This window comes from Zingiber officinale, chromosome 4A (genome assembly GCF_018446385.1).
Source record: "Zingiber officinale cultivar Zhangliang chromosome 4A, Zo_v1.1, whole genome shotgun sequence".
NCBI classification, from domain to species: domain Eukaryota; kingdom Viridiplantae; phylum Streptophyta; class Magnoliopsida; order Zingiberales; family Zingiberaceae; genus Zingiber; species Zingiber officinale.
Genome location: NC_055992.1, coordinates 84,792,966 through 84,809,938, shown reverse-complemented (window position 1 = coordinate 84,809,938; position 16,973 = coordinate 84,792,966). Strand labels below are relative to the sequence as shown.

The following is a 16,973-nucleotide window of genomic DNA, read 5'->3' as shown; positions in this document are numbered from 1 at the left end:
CAACGTCTTCAAGTGTTCTGAAAGAAATTGGTCAACTTTCTCCCTCATTCATACAAAAGTACGCAATCGTCTTTCTTATCGTCGCTTGGAGAAGATGGTCTACGTTCATTATAATATGCGTCTTCAACTAAGAGCGATTACAGAAGAACAAGAACTGGAAAAACAAGAATCTAGTGATGTAGACCCATTTGATATTGGATTTGTCCAAACTGAGGATGATCCAATGATGGATTGGTGGAGTGCCGTGGAGGCTGAGAATCCCTTACTTGATGAAACTGGAGATCCACCACGACCATCTCAATTTCTTACTCAAGAGATTGAAAAAATACAAGCTAGAGGAGATGTCAGCGAAGAATATAATGATGAGGCTTTTGACCAAGAATTTCGATTTTCCGGATCACGACCAAGGCGTTCTCAATCATCTCAACCTCAAAGTCAACCAAAGTCCGCAGATAAAGACAAAGGTAAAACTCCTGCAATTTTTACTCAAGAGAAAAGAAAAGTCAAAACTCCTGCTTTTAAAGAAAGTGGCCCATTGAGAATTAGTGAAAATCCACTCAATGCAATTGATGAGCAAGAGCATGATGATAGTGATGAAACATCATCACCTTCTGACACTATAGTCCGACGAGAAGTTCGAAATGATGATAGTGATGTCAATAGCAGTGCAAGTACTAATGGAAGCGATGACAGTGGTGATGCATCTGGTGGTTGTGGCACTTATGTTCCTCCTACTTCGGCACCGGAGCCTTGGACATGTGAAAAAGATTACACACATGCAACCCAAGATAAAGATCATAGAGGTAGAATTATTAAATCTCAGTATCAACGTCGATCTAAGGGTGACAAACAAAAGAAAGCTCATGATTATCATGATATGCGAGAGAGTTTAGCTGAGATTGATTCTGATCGAAGTTCATCGTACTCTCAACCTTCTTATTATAGTTCTGATGCATCATATGGCGATCCATCATATCAGAGCTCAGGGACGTATGCTTATCCTTATCCTGTGCCTGTACCTGTACCAGTTCCAATTCCAGTGGTGCCAGTTCAAATTCAACTTTCAGTGGTCAATCGAGACATGCTGATGGACATGTGGAGAAATCAATATCAATATTGCATGTCATGGGATGATTATTTAATCTGGGCATTGGAAAACTATGGAGTTGATTTAACCAGAATGTTGCAAGAACCAATGCTTCAATCTGATTCACGTCATTCCTTTTGGTATTAGTAAGGTATTGTATTATGATGTATCAATTTTAATTTGAGTTGTTCATATATCAATTTTCTTAAAAGAAAAATATATTTATTTGTTTTGCCTTACATTTATATTTAAAATTAAAAACTACCGAAACTGTATCGGCACGGCACGATACGATACCGAAACTGTATCGTTCCGGTCTGGGACCGAAACTCCGGCACGGCTCGAAATTTTAAACCATGTTCCTATGTCCCTTGTGATGGCAGAACAAACATCTCATCCGTTCCTTGTTTCCAATGTTAGCACTAAGAGCTTCATGATATGACTTGGCAATTTTCACAATGTTAAGGACATGACAAACTCATGAAAAATGAAGTCAAAGTTTGGAGGGGATTAACTTTGTAATAAGATATATAATGGTAGTACGTTTACGTTTCTGCTAAGAAATAGTTAAGTCAATTTTTGGTGGTGGAGAATATGAGGATGCCTTGAGCTAGTGAAGTTAGTTAAAACAGCTTGAGAATACAAGGATGCCTCTGCACGTTGTTGATATGCTTGTAATGGATGAGTTTGTTGAATGGTTATGATGGGGTGTGAATATGGTTGGTGGTCATAGTGGTATGGTTTCACAAGGTGATGTTGAAGAATTTAAAAAATATAGGATAGTTTTAGGACAAAGTTGTGTCAACAAAAATATAGAAAGCAATGCGACATTGGGTCAAACCATCTATAGCCCTCTTTAGTGCGAGAGTATCCAAGAAAGATATATCAAGTAGCTGTAGGGCAAAGTTTTTCATGCCCACATTCTAAAAGATGAACAAAATGCAATAACAAAAAACTTTTAATGGTAAAAAAACTAGGAATTTGGTTGGAACAAAGACATGAGAAGGGTTTTGTTGTTGAGTACAAAATGAAGGTACATGATTTATAAGATGATAAGAGTTGAGTATCGTCTCTCTATGATATTGCTTGACATACACATATGAGACAATATGGTGCATGCAATGTCAACCCTTACATTTAGCAATTCCATTTTGTTGAGATGAATTGGCACAAATGGTTTGGTGAATTATGTCTTGTGAAGCATACAAAAGATTAAAGCTTGATATGCCTTGGTTTAGTAAATTTATACACAATTTTGTTGGAAGTAGAGAATTGTGTTTATATTTCATTATTTTTTTAATATATCAAGAGCCTCAGATTGAGTTGTGAGCAAGTAATGTCATACTTGCAATCATGGTTAAAAATAATAAAATTCAGCAATGCTAGATATAGAACTAGGATCCCCATATGTTAGAATGAACAAGACTAAAAAGTGAATATTAACTTTCATGAGTACTAAAAGGAAATGATGCATATGATGATACTTACCCAAGTACCCAACTCACATGCTTCATAATGAAACTTAGTTAAGGAGGGTGGAATATTGATAAAAGTTCTAATTTTTGACATAGAAGGAAGACTGAGACACAATGTCATTGATGGAGTATCTTTGCCATCTTTGTGGTAAGAAGACCACTATCAGGGAGGTATTCATTCAAATAGTAGACTCTCTCAAATTCATGACCTCCAATCAGCTTTTGTATTCATAGATCCTGAAAAACACAAAAAAGTAGGTGGAAAGTTACACAACAATTTTAGGATTTGGTAAGAGAACTAGTGAATAATGTATTCATGGAAAAATTTAGAAAATAGACTATTAATCCTAATGAGAAGTTACTTAAGGAACCTTGCCAAAGCTTTGACGGGTATGTGTGAACCATTAACAATAGAGAGGTGGTAAATTGGAAAGATAGAGGGTAGATAATAATTGGTGATTATTTGTTATATGTGGAAGTGCACAAAAATTAAGTATTCAAGGAGTCTAATGGTTTACCACCAAAACAAATATATAAGCTTAGGTAGTTTTAGCAAAATTTGATGAATTGGAGAGCTTCTTGAGAAAGTTTGGAATTGCTCCTATTTGATAGTAGTAAGGGGGTGCTTGGTTGGAGGTTATCGTTGATAAGCTTGATAGGTTATCAACAAAAACCTTATTTGATTTAGGTAATGAGTGATTCCCAATAATTAGTGATTCCCGCCATGTAGGCAATTGGAGAATACAACCCAAAATCAAAAAACCTTGGAAGCGTAAGGTTTTTCACAATTCCCGGATTAATAATATTTTTCCCAAATTACCCTCCACAAACCAGAAATCTCCCCCATGATCTGCCTCCTCTAGTGCGTTCTACACAGACAATGTGGGTTCATGGCGGGAGGTGGAGATGGCAGCAACGGAGGAGGAGGCACTCCAGGGGAGATGGTGGCAGCGACGTCGAATGGTGGAGAGGGATATCTTTCGACTTCGGCTTCTCCCTCGTCCTAGTCGTCGGTCACCACGATCTCGACCAAGCAGTTTGCTAACCTGGGCGACGAGGGGCCGTTGGGTTCTACTTGTGGAGGGGACGCGGATGGCAAGAGGTAGGAGGGGACGCGGCTTGGCGCGCTGGGTTATGCTTGCGGAGAGGACATGGACGAGAGGCAGAACCAAGGGTAATATCAAATTGGGTTATAGCATTAGTTAATATCAAATTGATTAAAAGAGTGTTTAAGATTAATTTAAATTAATTTAAACTTTAGTTAATTGATTAAAAAAATTAATCAAATATCAAATTGGTTTAGTGATAAAAGTGTTTAGGATTGAACCAAGGGTAATATAGTAAATATTAAATTAGGTTATAGTATTACCTAGGGTTGAACTAAACAATATTAGGTTATGTTTTATTCCATACCAGATGTTATATATAATAACTTAAACCAAACGCACCCTAATAGTTACTTTAGCTGTCCTTGTAGTAAGGGTGGAGAAAAGGATGTCATCCTAGACGATAAAGAGAACTTTTAATAACCCCATTTTAAAAAACTCTCTTCTCTCTCTCTCTCTTAATCTCTGTAATTTAAGTTGTGCATATCACCAGAGCATTATAATCCTAGGAATAAAAAATAACTATTTCTCCTAAAGACTAGCTAAAACAAAGATTTGGTAATTTAAAATTTTTTTTCCTGAATACTTGGCAATTAAATTCTATTATTTCTAACAAATTGTGTGTTGGTACTTGCGAATTTAAACAGCCCTAAAATGTAGTGTGTGTATATAATGTCAATATCAAGACAGAAACACATTATGATGAGTCAGGTAAGTGTAGTATCCAAAAAGAATTATTCATTCCTTTTACAAAAGCGTATTATTACTAGGAAGCAAAATATATTATCTTTTATAGCACTTTGAGGAACTTCAGAGTTCAGAGTACTGAAGGCTATTTGCATTACCATGATCTTTGGGTTGGTTAATGTGAACTTAAGTGTAACTCCCAACTAGAATTATTGTGTGCATGGTTGGAACTACCTCTGTTTCTCCATTCATCAACACAAAGCATCTTTTGACCCTTTGTTATCACAAATTCCAGATTATCATTCTGCAATAGCCATATTTGATTTTTCTCTCTTACAACAAAGCTTCTTAATCTAGTTCTAGCATTTGATTATGGGTAGAGCCAATAACTACTCTAGCACTGTCAATGCTACATCTTCATAAATATACCAAGTTTCTTCAATAATAAGGAAAGGAATGTATAGAATAATTAAATTAAATGGACATGAAATTCCTATAGGCATTTAACAGAAAGACAATATTAATAAAGATATCTTTAATAGGATAAAGAATGGGTTGTTGGAAATGGAGCTTTTGCAATAATGATGATGATGATGATGATGAGTCAATCTGATTAAAAGGAAAATTTTATACATTTAATAGACTGAAATAACACACCCATTGAGGTTTTCTCAAATATAGTAAATCCTTTCATTTTTTAAAAAAATCTAACATAACATTCATAATTCGTGTTAAAATTTAGCACCTGTTAATTTTTTGTCAATTCATTGTTAAAAGTTAAAACGGTGATGTGGCATCCATGTGATATTATACCAGTATGGATTAATGATGATGATTGATATAGCAATGAAAAAGGTTGTTGCACTGCTATACGCTGACGTTGAATCATTGGCCAAGGAGAAGATGTTCATATGATTGAGTCATTTATCCATTCCAAGCATCCACATTGTATTTTGCTAAGTTGGCATGTCACATGGATGTCACATTGGTGTTTTAATGATGGATGGATGAGAAAACTAATAGGTTTTAGATTTTGACACAAATTATGGGCGTTATGCTAGATTTGAGAAAATGTTAGAAAGTTGTGTTATATTAATCTATTAACCCAATTTTTAAGACAATGATATGACTTATAATGTTTAATGGATCAGAATGTTGGGTAGTTTGGAAACAACATGAAAAAGGATGTGTGGTTTCTAAAAAGGAGACTATTTAACTCAAAACATTTAGGGGCGCCTTCAGTTATGATAAAATAATATAAAATAGGTGAATATGATATTAATAATATTCAATACAACTATTAGATTATTTATATAGACTTAGAAAATGAGGAAGAAATAATTTCTTATAAAAAAATAGGTACACGACTCTCTTGTTTATAGAGAGAATTTACAATAGAAAGGAAACTAATGAAAAGGAAATTAAATAATAAGGAAACTAATTAAAGCTAATTAAAAATAATAATTGACAAATGATCCTTTCCTATTTTTCCTGATTTATATATCTTTGATTTTAATGATGATAGGATATCCAACACTCCCCCTCAAGATGGTTTGTAGATATCTTCTATAGCCAGCTTGCTAGTCAGCTTATCAAATTGTTTCTTGTGTAGTCCCTTCGTTAATACATTAGTTAATTGTTCATTTGTTGGAAGATATGTCATGCATATTATTCCAGTGTTGATTTCCTGATTGATGAAATGTTTATCCACTTCTATATGCTTTGTGCGATCATGAAGAACAGGATTATGAGCTATGAAAATAGCAGCTTTGTTGTCACAATAAACCTTTATAGGAGTTAAGTAAGAAAGCCTCAATTCCTCAAGAATTCTTTTGATCCACATTACCTCACAGATTCCATGGGCAATAGCTTTAAATTCTGCTTCAGCACTACTTTTGGCTACCACATTTTGTTTTTTACTTCGCCACGTAACTAGGTTCCCACCAACAAGTTCTGATGTTGATCTCCTATCTATAACACTCCCTGCCCAGTCTGCATCTGTGTAGACTTCGACTTGAAGATGTCATGTTTCTTGAATAATAAACCTATTCCTGGAGTTCCTTTCAGATATCTCAATATCCTATAAACGGCCTCGAAATGTTCTACTCCTGGTGAGTGCATGAACTGACTTACCATGCTAACTGCGAAAGCGATATCAGACCGCGTACGAGACAAGTAAATAAATTTTCCTACGAGTCTTTCATAAAGGTCCCTGTTCTTTACTTCTTCAGCCCTAGTAGCTTGTAACTTCAAGTTAGGCTCAATTGGAGTCTCAACCATTTTACACCCCAGCAAACCTATTTCTCCAAGGAGATCAAGAATATATTTTCTTTGATTAACAAATATACCTTCTTAGACCTTGCAAATTCCATTCCGAGGAAATACTTGAGGGCTCCTAGATCTTTAATTTGAAACTCTTTTGCGAGTTTCCTCTTTAGGTCTGCTAATTCTGTTTCATCATCACCAGTTAAGATAATGTCATCAACGTAAACAATTAAAACAACAACTTTACCCCTTTTTGAATGTTTATAAAATAGTGTGATCTGCTTGACTCTGCAAAAAATCATAATTAATAACAACCTTTCCAAAGCGTTCAATCCATGCTCTTGGTGACTATTTGAGTCCATATAATGCCTTGTTTAATTTGCACACTTTTTCACTACCAAGTCCCTTCTCAAATCCTGGCGGTAGACTCATGAACATCTCCTCTTTTAGATCACCATTGAGAAATGCATTTTTAATGTCAAGTTGATGTAGAGTTCAATCTGAATTTACTGCAAGAGATAAGAATTCAATTCTGACGGAGTTTATCTTAGCAACTAGAGCAAAGGTCTCTTATAGTCAATCCCATAAGTTTGAGTTAAGCCTTTAGCCACCAGTGTAGCCTTGTATCTTTCAATGCTTCCATTAACTTTACATTTTATTGTAAACACCCATTTACACCCAACTCGTTTCTTGCCTTTGGGTATACCAACTATCTCCCAAGTGTCACTTCTCCTTAAAGCATTCATCTCTTCCATGACTGCTAAATTCCAACTCGGATCATCCAACGTTTCCTGTCTATTCCTTGGAACAAACAAGTGTAAAATCCTAGAAGTGAAAGCTTTATAGTTTTTTGACAGTCTTTGGTATGAAAGATAATTTGCAATAGGATGATTAGTGCAATTTCGAACACCTTTTCTAATTACAATAGGAACATCAAGATCAGGAATAGTAGGTGAAGAATTAGACACAATAAGAGGAATCAAAGTTGGACTTGTGATAGGATTACCTGAAATTTCGAAGCCAAAGCTCAGTTTTTTAGACGAGTGTTGTGCAGGCTTGACATTCGAGTCTTTATTCCTCAGATGAAATCTCTTCCTAGTATAAACTTGAAGCTCAGAATTCAGATCACGACGATCAGTTTATAGTATTTCTCCCCCTGATCGAGAGTTTCCAACACTAGGCACTAGAGGTGGGTGATTGTTTTCAAGATTGTCGGGAAAAATGATATTAGGAAGTGGGTTAGAAATGTCCAAAAAATTATCTTTTTCTTCACTTGTTGTCTCTTGAAGAGAATTTTTAGAAAAATAGGGTTTTGTTTCTAAAAGAGACACATCCATGCTCATAATTTTTTTTTTGTTTTTGAGGATCGAAACACTTATACCCCTTTTTGTTTGACGAATAACCCAAGAATACATATTTTATATCACGTGGTTCAAGTTTTGAACAAAATTGACATGGAACATGAACATAGACAGTACATCCAAAAACTTTGATAGACAAATCAGAAAACAATCTAATTTCAGAAAAAAAAATTTTAAGACAATCAAGAGGTGTTTTGTACTCTAACACCTTAGTAGGCATCCTATTTATCAAATAAGAGGCTGTTAAAATTACTTCACCCCATAAATACTTAGGAACATTCATATAAAACACTATGGTACGTGCTACTTCAAGTAAATGTTTATTTTTTCTTTCTGTAATGCCATTTTGTCGAGGGGTATCTCGGCAAGTGGATTGATGAAAAATACCTTTTTCATTCAAAAAATCACCCAAGTGCTCATTAAAATATTCTGTTCCATTGTCAGAATGTAAAATACAAATTTTGATTTGAAATTGGTTTTCAATCAGAGTGTAAAAATTTTTGAACACATTTCTCACTTCCGATTTTTTATTCATTAGATAAATTCAACATAAACGTGTATGACCATCAATAAATGTTACAAACCATTTTTTTTCAGAAAGAGTAGTAATTTTAGATGAGCCCCAAACATCACTATGAATCAAGTAAAAAGGTTTGGAGGCTTGGTAATTTTTTGGCAAATAAGTTCAACGATGAAATTTTGCAAAAAGACAAGTTTCACAATGTAAAGAAGAATAATCAATGTCTTTAAATAATTCTGGAAATAAGATTTTTAGATAAGGAAAGCTAGGATGTCCTAATCTATAGTGCCATGGCATTATTTTTTCTCGAACTGAATTTAAATTAATACTGTTAAGGCTCTGAGCTTTTTTATTACTAACAAGTATTTCATCCAAGTAGTAGAGACCTTCAATCATCCTAGCACACCCAATCATCATCCCCGAGTTCTGGTCCTGAAATTCACAATGTGATTCAAAATATATAATACGACAATTAGAATCTTTAGATAGTTTACTAACAGACAAAAGGTTGCACGCTAATTTAGGAACATGAAGAACAGAATTGAGATGAAATTGTTCGGTCAGTTTGATAAGTCCTTTTCTTGCAATAGGTGAAAAACTACCATCGACAATTCTAATTTTCTCGTTTCCAGAACAAGGGGAATAAGTATTAAATAGGTGAGAGCAACTAGACATATGGTCTGTGGCTTTAGAATCTATGATCCACGGAGAGGAGTTTAAACAGGAGAGAGCTTAAGACATGTGGAGAGCTTTAGGATTGCTACTTGTTTGTGCCAAGGAATCACTAGGAATACGAGATGAGAAGTTGGATTTTATCAGCTTCAAGAGTTGATCCATCTGCTCTTTGTTGAAGGGACCTGAGTCGGCTTCTTTTGCAGTAGGATAACACATGTAATTGGTACTTATATCCTCCTACATGGAGTTGACTAGCCGTGATATAAGAGTAGGAGCGGATCATTAAGAGTAGGAGCCTTCTTGTCACCCGTGATATAATCGATTTTTCCTTGCCCACGGATATACATTTGGACGGATTGCGACCACCGGAGGAAGTTATCACCATTTAGGCGGATGTTGGTGATTTGGACCGAATGAGAGTTTTCAGTATCCCATATGGCATGCAGCGGATCATTAAGAGTAGGAGCCTTCTTGTCACCCGTGATATAATCGATTTTTCCTTGCCCACGGATATACATTTGGACGGATTGCGACCACCGGAGGAAGTTGTCACCATTTAGGCGGATGTTGGTGATTTGGACTGAATGAGAGTTGGAATGGTGTTGCAGGATCTCAGAAGGTTTTACCATAGTGGCAGGGATTGTAGTGGTTTCGGATGTGACTTCTGACATAGCTCTAATACCAACTTAGAAAATGAGAAAGAAATAATTTCTTATACAAAAGAATAGGTACATGACTCTCTTGTTTATAGAGAGAATTTATAATAGAAAGGAAACTAATGAAAATGAAATTAAATAATAAGGAAACTAATTAAAGCTAATAATTGACAAATGATTCTTTCCTATTTTTCTTGATTTGTATATCTTTGATTTTAATGATGACAGGATTTCCAACATATAGTTTGATAAGTTGAATCATATAGAGTTGAAGATGTAATGAAGTGATACGAAGGAAATTCTATTTAGAATTTAATACAATGCTTTAAGAGATTTGAACATTATTAATGATATAGCTGCATAGAATATAGAATATAATGGGAAGATAATATTTAAATAGTTAATACTAATATATGTGACAGTGTTTATTTTGTTCGTGCATAACTGAATAGTCTGGCAATTATTTAAATGTTCATATAATTTTCTTGTCGATCGCTTAATTGACCATTTGCTTAGTTTCATTTTGGTGCCCCACAAACTTCGGCATATACACTTTCGTCCAAATTATGTCCCTTAACAAAATCTTCATAATACATTTTAAACTGTTTTTTCCTTATTATGCATATTTAAGCCTATCGCAACACTTTATTCTCAGATTCTTTGATGTTCATGAGGTTATTCACTGGCTAAAGCAAAGTAATGAAGCTTCAACTAACTAAAAGAGCTTGTAAAATGAGAGCAGAAATAGGCTTGGAACCAGTAAGGTTTGTCCAAGACCTTATTTGATGGAAGTGAGAGGTGATTACACGAGGGTACCTAATTCTCTTTTGTTCTAAAAAGGATGAATGGTGAATCTGATGATCACATTATACAATCAGATGATAAGGTAGTTCACACATAGTTTACCCTTAGATGGCTTAGTTTTCTTTAGGGCAGTATACTTGACTAGTTGGAGATGGGGATCCCTTGTTTTGATCAATATAATTCATGAGTTTGTGGAACTAGTAGAACAAGGCACCTATGATTCTTTCATATTCCTGACAATCCTTTTTGCCAAAATTTCATTTTTATATGTGGCCCAATAAATATATAATATGAATGCTTATCACTTTTAAATTGTCCACTTCTAGAGTTTTTTTTGTTGATTTGCCTTTGGAATTATAGAGATTGGATTTATTTTGGAGTGCGATATCAGATAATTTTGGTTTACTGTTGATAGTTCTACAACACAACCTTGAGTGGCAAGCTGAAGATCTTGCATTTGCGCTGTGTATACAAGCTGAGCCTTGTTTTTCCCTAGCTATACATCATTCGTCACTTTATTCAGGTGTCTCTGGGTGGAATAAATTCTGAAGATCTTGATCCAAAAATGAAACTTCTAATTTTTCAAGAATTCATTTGTAGATTCACAACTTTTTGTTGGTTAGGTGTTCTCTTTTCTACTATATAAATCCTATGGTGTATTCCAAATAGGTAGTTGATTTCAAATGGATCAAGCTCATAAAAGAGGCAGTGATTACAAAAGCTAACAGTAGTAATATGTTAGATAATCCATGAATGATATTTGAGTTGATTCTGTTTAGTTTATCCTCCTTTGTGGGGTTTCTCTGGGAACCAATGGATTGATGGCCTCTTTTCTAGCTATGGAGGTTATTTCTCCCTTTATCTTCTTTTTATTCTATCTTTCTTTTCCCTTCTATAATTTCTTTTAAGTAAACAGAACTGAAAAAAGAAAAAACGGCCTTTCGATGTTTGCTTTTATAGATGAAGCTCAACCAGTGGGACACCGACTTGTAGAAATACAGTTTGGATTGTTTATTATTTGCATTTAGGTAATTGTAATGCAACATACATTCCATTGTACTTTCTAAGTAGCTAGACAATATTATATCAGCGTCGGTTTACTTTTCTACTCCACAGCATTTATCATCAGCAACAAGAACTGCCAGGCAACCATGATTAGCGCCTGTATACTACCCATTCATGGCTGCTACAATTACTGCACCTATTAGCTAGATTCTTGTTATCTTCATATGGAATTGTTCTTCCCAGTTGTTCAGTCATCAAATCCAAATGCATTTGATTTCATAAACTAATTCATGACTTATTTTGGATTTGGTTATATAATAAGATCATGCTGACCGAATGAATTGTTTACTGCAGGCATCTGTTAAAACTTCAAAGGGGTTCTAACCCTTTTGATTTCAAATTTGTAGAACACCATAAGGTATGCATGGGTTGCTAGTACTTTTTTTTTTTCAGCATTCTCTATCGAATATTTGCATTCTTTGCAGACCCCTGCCTTTACCTTTGATTCATCTCACAATGAAAGTGTGTGGAACGTGGATGGGGAGATTCTTCAAGCGTGTCAAGTATCTGTTCGAGTATGTAGAGGTCTAATCAACTTATTTGCCTCCGGGCCTGAAGTTTAATTTTATCTGAAAAGTAAACATGTTTTTGAGATCCAACATCTAAAGGCCTAAATTTTGTAATACTGCCATGTTCTTCAACTGTGGATGATATACTAGATTGCTTATCTGATTGCACAGATCAGAACACACAACAGATTTTTCTCCACCATGTTAATTTCTGCTTAGATAGACTGGCAGGAACTAGAAGTTTTTGAGTTTCAGGTGTTCAAATTTTGGGGGTTAGCCATTCATAGGAATTCAAGTGTAAAAGGACCTTTGACTTCTAACATTGCATATTTACTTCTATGGTTATAAAACAATTGTGCCATGATAAAAAAACAAAAAAAAAAGGTTTTTATATTTTTCCTGAATAAAGTTACTTTGTATTCTTTTCTATTCAGAAATTAAATAATCACATTTTAGATTAAAAAAGGTTTTCTTTATTCAATATATTAGGGCAAAAGTGAAATGGGGGAGTCCAGTTTGATTTTTTTTTTAATCGTAAGGACGTCTCATCTCAATGTTTAGTTGTATATAATTATTCAACTATCTTATCGTATTGTTCGTATTATTATCTATTATCTAAATTTTTCATTTAAATCTTGAGTTGATCGAGTACGTTGTAGCAATTATAATTTTATAATTATTATATATGTTGTATCAGTTATGATTTCATAGTTGTTACAATGTATACTAGTTTAAAAATATTTATATTGTAATGATTATGATATCGTAATTGCTATAATATGGATTTAACTCTGTTTATCTACTATTTATATTATAGCAGTTACGAAATTATAACTGTTACAACATATATTCAATATACTAATCGAATATACATATTGTAACAGTTATAAAATTATAGATGCTACAATGTATTTTACTCTTTCTTTTATACTACTATCTTCATACAAAATCTCATGTTATAAAAAAACAATAACATAAAATAATGATTTGTTTAGATCGAACTCGTAGTGCTTATTATTCATATTCAATATAGCGAATGCATAGTTTTTTTTTTCAAATCAAAACTCATTGGTACCAAGCGTGAGGGAATACTAGATGTTTGGTAATTTCTCCTCTGATCAGGATGAAAAATGTCATCGAAGCGACTATTCCTATGTATATTGTATATACGTCAAGCGTCACAAATTATATATATTGTGTCCAAAGGATGTTCATATATTTTTACAATGACATGATATTATCCACTGAGTCTAGATTCTTATGACTTTGCTCTTGGACTCTACTCAAAAAGTCTCATGTCAATGGAGATATCATACATATTTTTAAAATCATAATCTTTCTCAAAATTTTTCAATGTGAGACTTTGATTGAATTCCAACAATCCTCCTTTCAAACGAAGGACTATTATTACTCTCATGGTCTAAGCCTCCTTATGAGCATTTAGTCACTCTTGATCTGTTCTGGGCCTCCCTATGAGCATCTGGTCATCCTGACATGCTGTGGGCCTTTCCGCGAGCATTTGGTCACTCTGACCTACTCTGGGCCTTCCCGCGAACATCCGGTCATTTGACTTGCTCCGGGCCTCCCTGCAAACATTTGGTCATTTTGACCTGCCCCGGGCCTTCCCCGTGAGCATCCGCATTTGGTCACCTTCACATGCTTCAGGCCACCCCACAAGCATCCGGTCACCCTGACCTACTTCGGGTCTCCTCATAAGCATCTGATCAATTTGACCTGCTCCTGGCCTCCCTTTAACTTCATTCAAGGTCACCCCACATGACATCCGGTTTGAACTATAACTTTGATACTATTTGTTATACCAAAAGGATGTTCACATATCTCCACAATGACATGATATTATCCACTTTAGGTCTAAGCCTCATGACTTTGCTCTTGGGCTCTCTCAAAAATACCTCATGCTAATGGAGATATCATGCATCCTTTTAAACCCATGATCTTTACCAAATCTTTCTAATGTGGGGCTTTGATTGAATCCCAATAATCCTCTCCTCAAACAAAGGACCACAATTACTCGCATGGTTCGGGTCTCACCACGAGCATCCGATCACCTTGACTTGTCTCAGGCCTCCCCGCAAGCATCCGCATCCGGTTACCTTAACCTGCTCCAGATCTCCCCACGAGTATCCAGTCATCCTGACCTACTTCGGGGCCTTCCTGTAAGCATCCGGTCAACCTGACTTACCCCGGGCTTACCCTCAACTTCGTTCAAGGTCATCCCACATGACATCTGTTCTGGACCATGACTCTGATACCACTTGTTGTGTCTAAAGGATGTTCACATATCTCTTTGGGCCCAGGTCTTCATGACTTTGATCTTGGGTTCTACTCAAAAGGTCCTATGCCAATGGAGATATCATACATCCTTTTAAACCAATGATCTTTTTTCAAATCTTTTCAATATGGGGCTTTGATTGAATTCCCACAACATAGTATCAAAAAATAGCTATTCCTGATATTACCCATCCGTCGGGAGTTTATAAATAAATAAAGATCCCTAGTCTAATTTTCTATGTTGAGATATACTATGAGACCAATAATAGTATTCGAGATCTCCTCCTTAACCTCTTGTCCTTAAAAAAATAGTAATCTTTCTTGATAAAATTTGGATTAGAATTTAAGTGGGAGGTAATAATAGGAACAATATAAAGCAATATCAAAGGGCAGTTGATAATTGTACTGAATAGTGGGGTGGAGTGTCATTTTGATATATAAAAAAAATCAAAGTGGGTTGCCCCTTTGATGATTTGGAAAAAAAGACACTCTTGATTTTTTGCCCAATATATTAATCTACCCATGATGAATTATCCTGTCATGGTTGGTCCCAAGTTCGGATAAAGGAGGAGGGTTGTATTAGGTTGTCAGCCAGTGTTAAACTAAGACAAACGTTCAATGAATGGATCTATTGAACTATTGTACTAATGCTAGGTTGTTTCTCGGAAGGAACGCATTATAGGGTCTAACTATAACATCTCGACAAGAATCACTATATCTCTAGAACTCAAGTGTAGTGTTAAATATGCAAGAGTTCATATTATAGGGTCCAACTATAATGTATTGGCAAGGACTACTATATCTCTATGAGAATTTGGGTATAGTATTAAATAGACAAAAGTTCTCACACCATAAGTCGGATATAATGAAATATTATAGAAAAGCTAATAGTCTAAAATTTAAAACATAAATTCCCTCATTGGTAAAATAATGAAGGTAGTAGATATTGGAACCCCAAGGTGTTTTGATGTGATCAAACAAGTTAAGTTAGGTCATGTTTGGGTTAACCCTTGTGTCTAAGTGTGCAGGAGCTTAGGAACACAAGAAGTCGAGCGAAAGACACGGCTAGCGAGAAGGACGGCACGGGGAGAGAGCCGACGGGCTCGGTGCGTCTGAGGGACAAGGTGACCGAGGAAGAGAACACCGGTGGACGAGAAGAACGTACGCGATGTTCGAGGGATGAGAAACCGAGAAGGAAGGCTGCTCGAGGTGAAGGCCGGAAGTTGAGTTCGGGTGAGCCATATTCCGGATGGTCGAGATCACCCTAGAAAGCGGAGCCAGAGCGGAAGACTCGGACCGAGGCAAGCAGCACCGGAGCAGAGGGCCCGAACCAGAAAGTCAACTTGGTTGACTTAGTGGTCCGGGCGCTCGGATCCATTCCGGGCGCCCTGACTGTCCAGGCGCCCGGAACCATTCCGAGCGCTCGGAGTTGGAATTTATCCAGATCGCGGTCAAACCGCGATCCGTGCGTAGGGGATAAAATTTTATCCCCCCAGGATATTCGAAACCCTTCGGGGTGCCCCGACCAAGGCTATAAATAAAGCCTTGGTCCAGAAGCTTTTCAATCATCTTAAGTAATTCAATTCTAGCACTTGTATGCTTCATTTTAGAGTTAAGCTTCGATTTCTTGTGCGTCAACGTTGTAAGAGGCTTCTCCGTCCAGAGGAGATTTTTTAGTACGCTTTTCATCTGCCTTGGATTAACAACCTCCTCGATTGTAACCAAGTAAATTGTAAGCCTCATTTTTTTCTGTTCTATTTTGTTTACTCTGTTTATGCAAGTGTTTTAGTTGAAAATCCGAGAAAGGGATTGTTTTATTTTGACGGGTAATTCACCCCTCCCCTCTTGCCTACCGAAGCAAGCAACCAATGGTCGGACCGTGGTATCAGAGCAAGGACGCTTCAGAAGAGCTAACCGTCGACCGAAGCAAGCAACCAATGGCCGACCAAGCATCGTTCCACCAAAATTCAAGGGGGACCTCACACACTGGAAGCGTCGTATGGAGGTATTTCTAAAAACCAATTTCGAGATTCGTTTAATAATAAAGTATGATTTTGTAACTCCGATGAATCAAAATGGAGAGGAAAAAAAAGAGAGTCTTTGGATGAAGAAGGAGCAGAATGATTCCTTAGTGAATAATCGAGCGGAGTATACTTGTTGAGCGTGCTGCCGCCTTAAGAAGTCAACCGCATCGGAACCTACTCATCGGCCAAAGAACTCTGGGAAAAATTCATGGAACTCCACGAAGGGACATCCGAAGTCAAACTCGTAAGGAGAGATATACTTCGGAACAAGCTGACAAATATCCGTCTGGAAAAAGGTAAGAAGGTAGCTGATCTACATGCAAAGGTAAAAGAATTAATTACCGAACTCGAGAATCTCGGCGAAATGATAACCAATCAGGACACCATACGCTACGCACTCAACGCTTTTCCTAGAACTCCAGAATGGACGTCAATCATCGACGCCTA

General features: G+C 36.1%; 1 protein-coding gene across 2 annotated transcripts in view; it reads left to right on the top strand.

The window, feature by feature from the left end:
• The window catches only part of LOC121970050 (ceramide kinase-like), a 35,460-nt gene extending 23,070 nt beyond the window's left edge, over positions 1-12,390 (top strand). For both annotated transcript variants that reach the window (XM_042520456.1, XM_042520457.1), the window contains 2 exons: positions 11,996-12,059; positions 12,127-12,390. In XM_042520456.1, the coding sequence (XP_042376390.1) occupies positions 11,996-12,059; positions 12,127-12,264 (202 nt within the window). In that variant the 3' untranslated portion in view covers positions 12,265-12,390. The remainder of the gene's footprint in view (positions 1-11,995; positions 12,060-12,126) is intronic.
• The last annotated feature ends 4,583 nt before the right edge of the window (positions 12,391-16,973 follow it).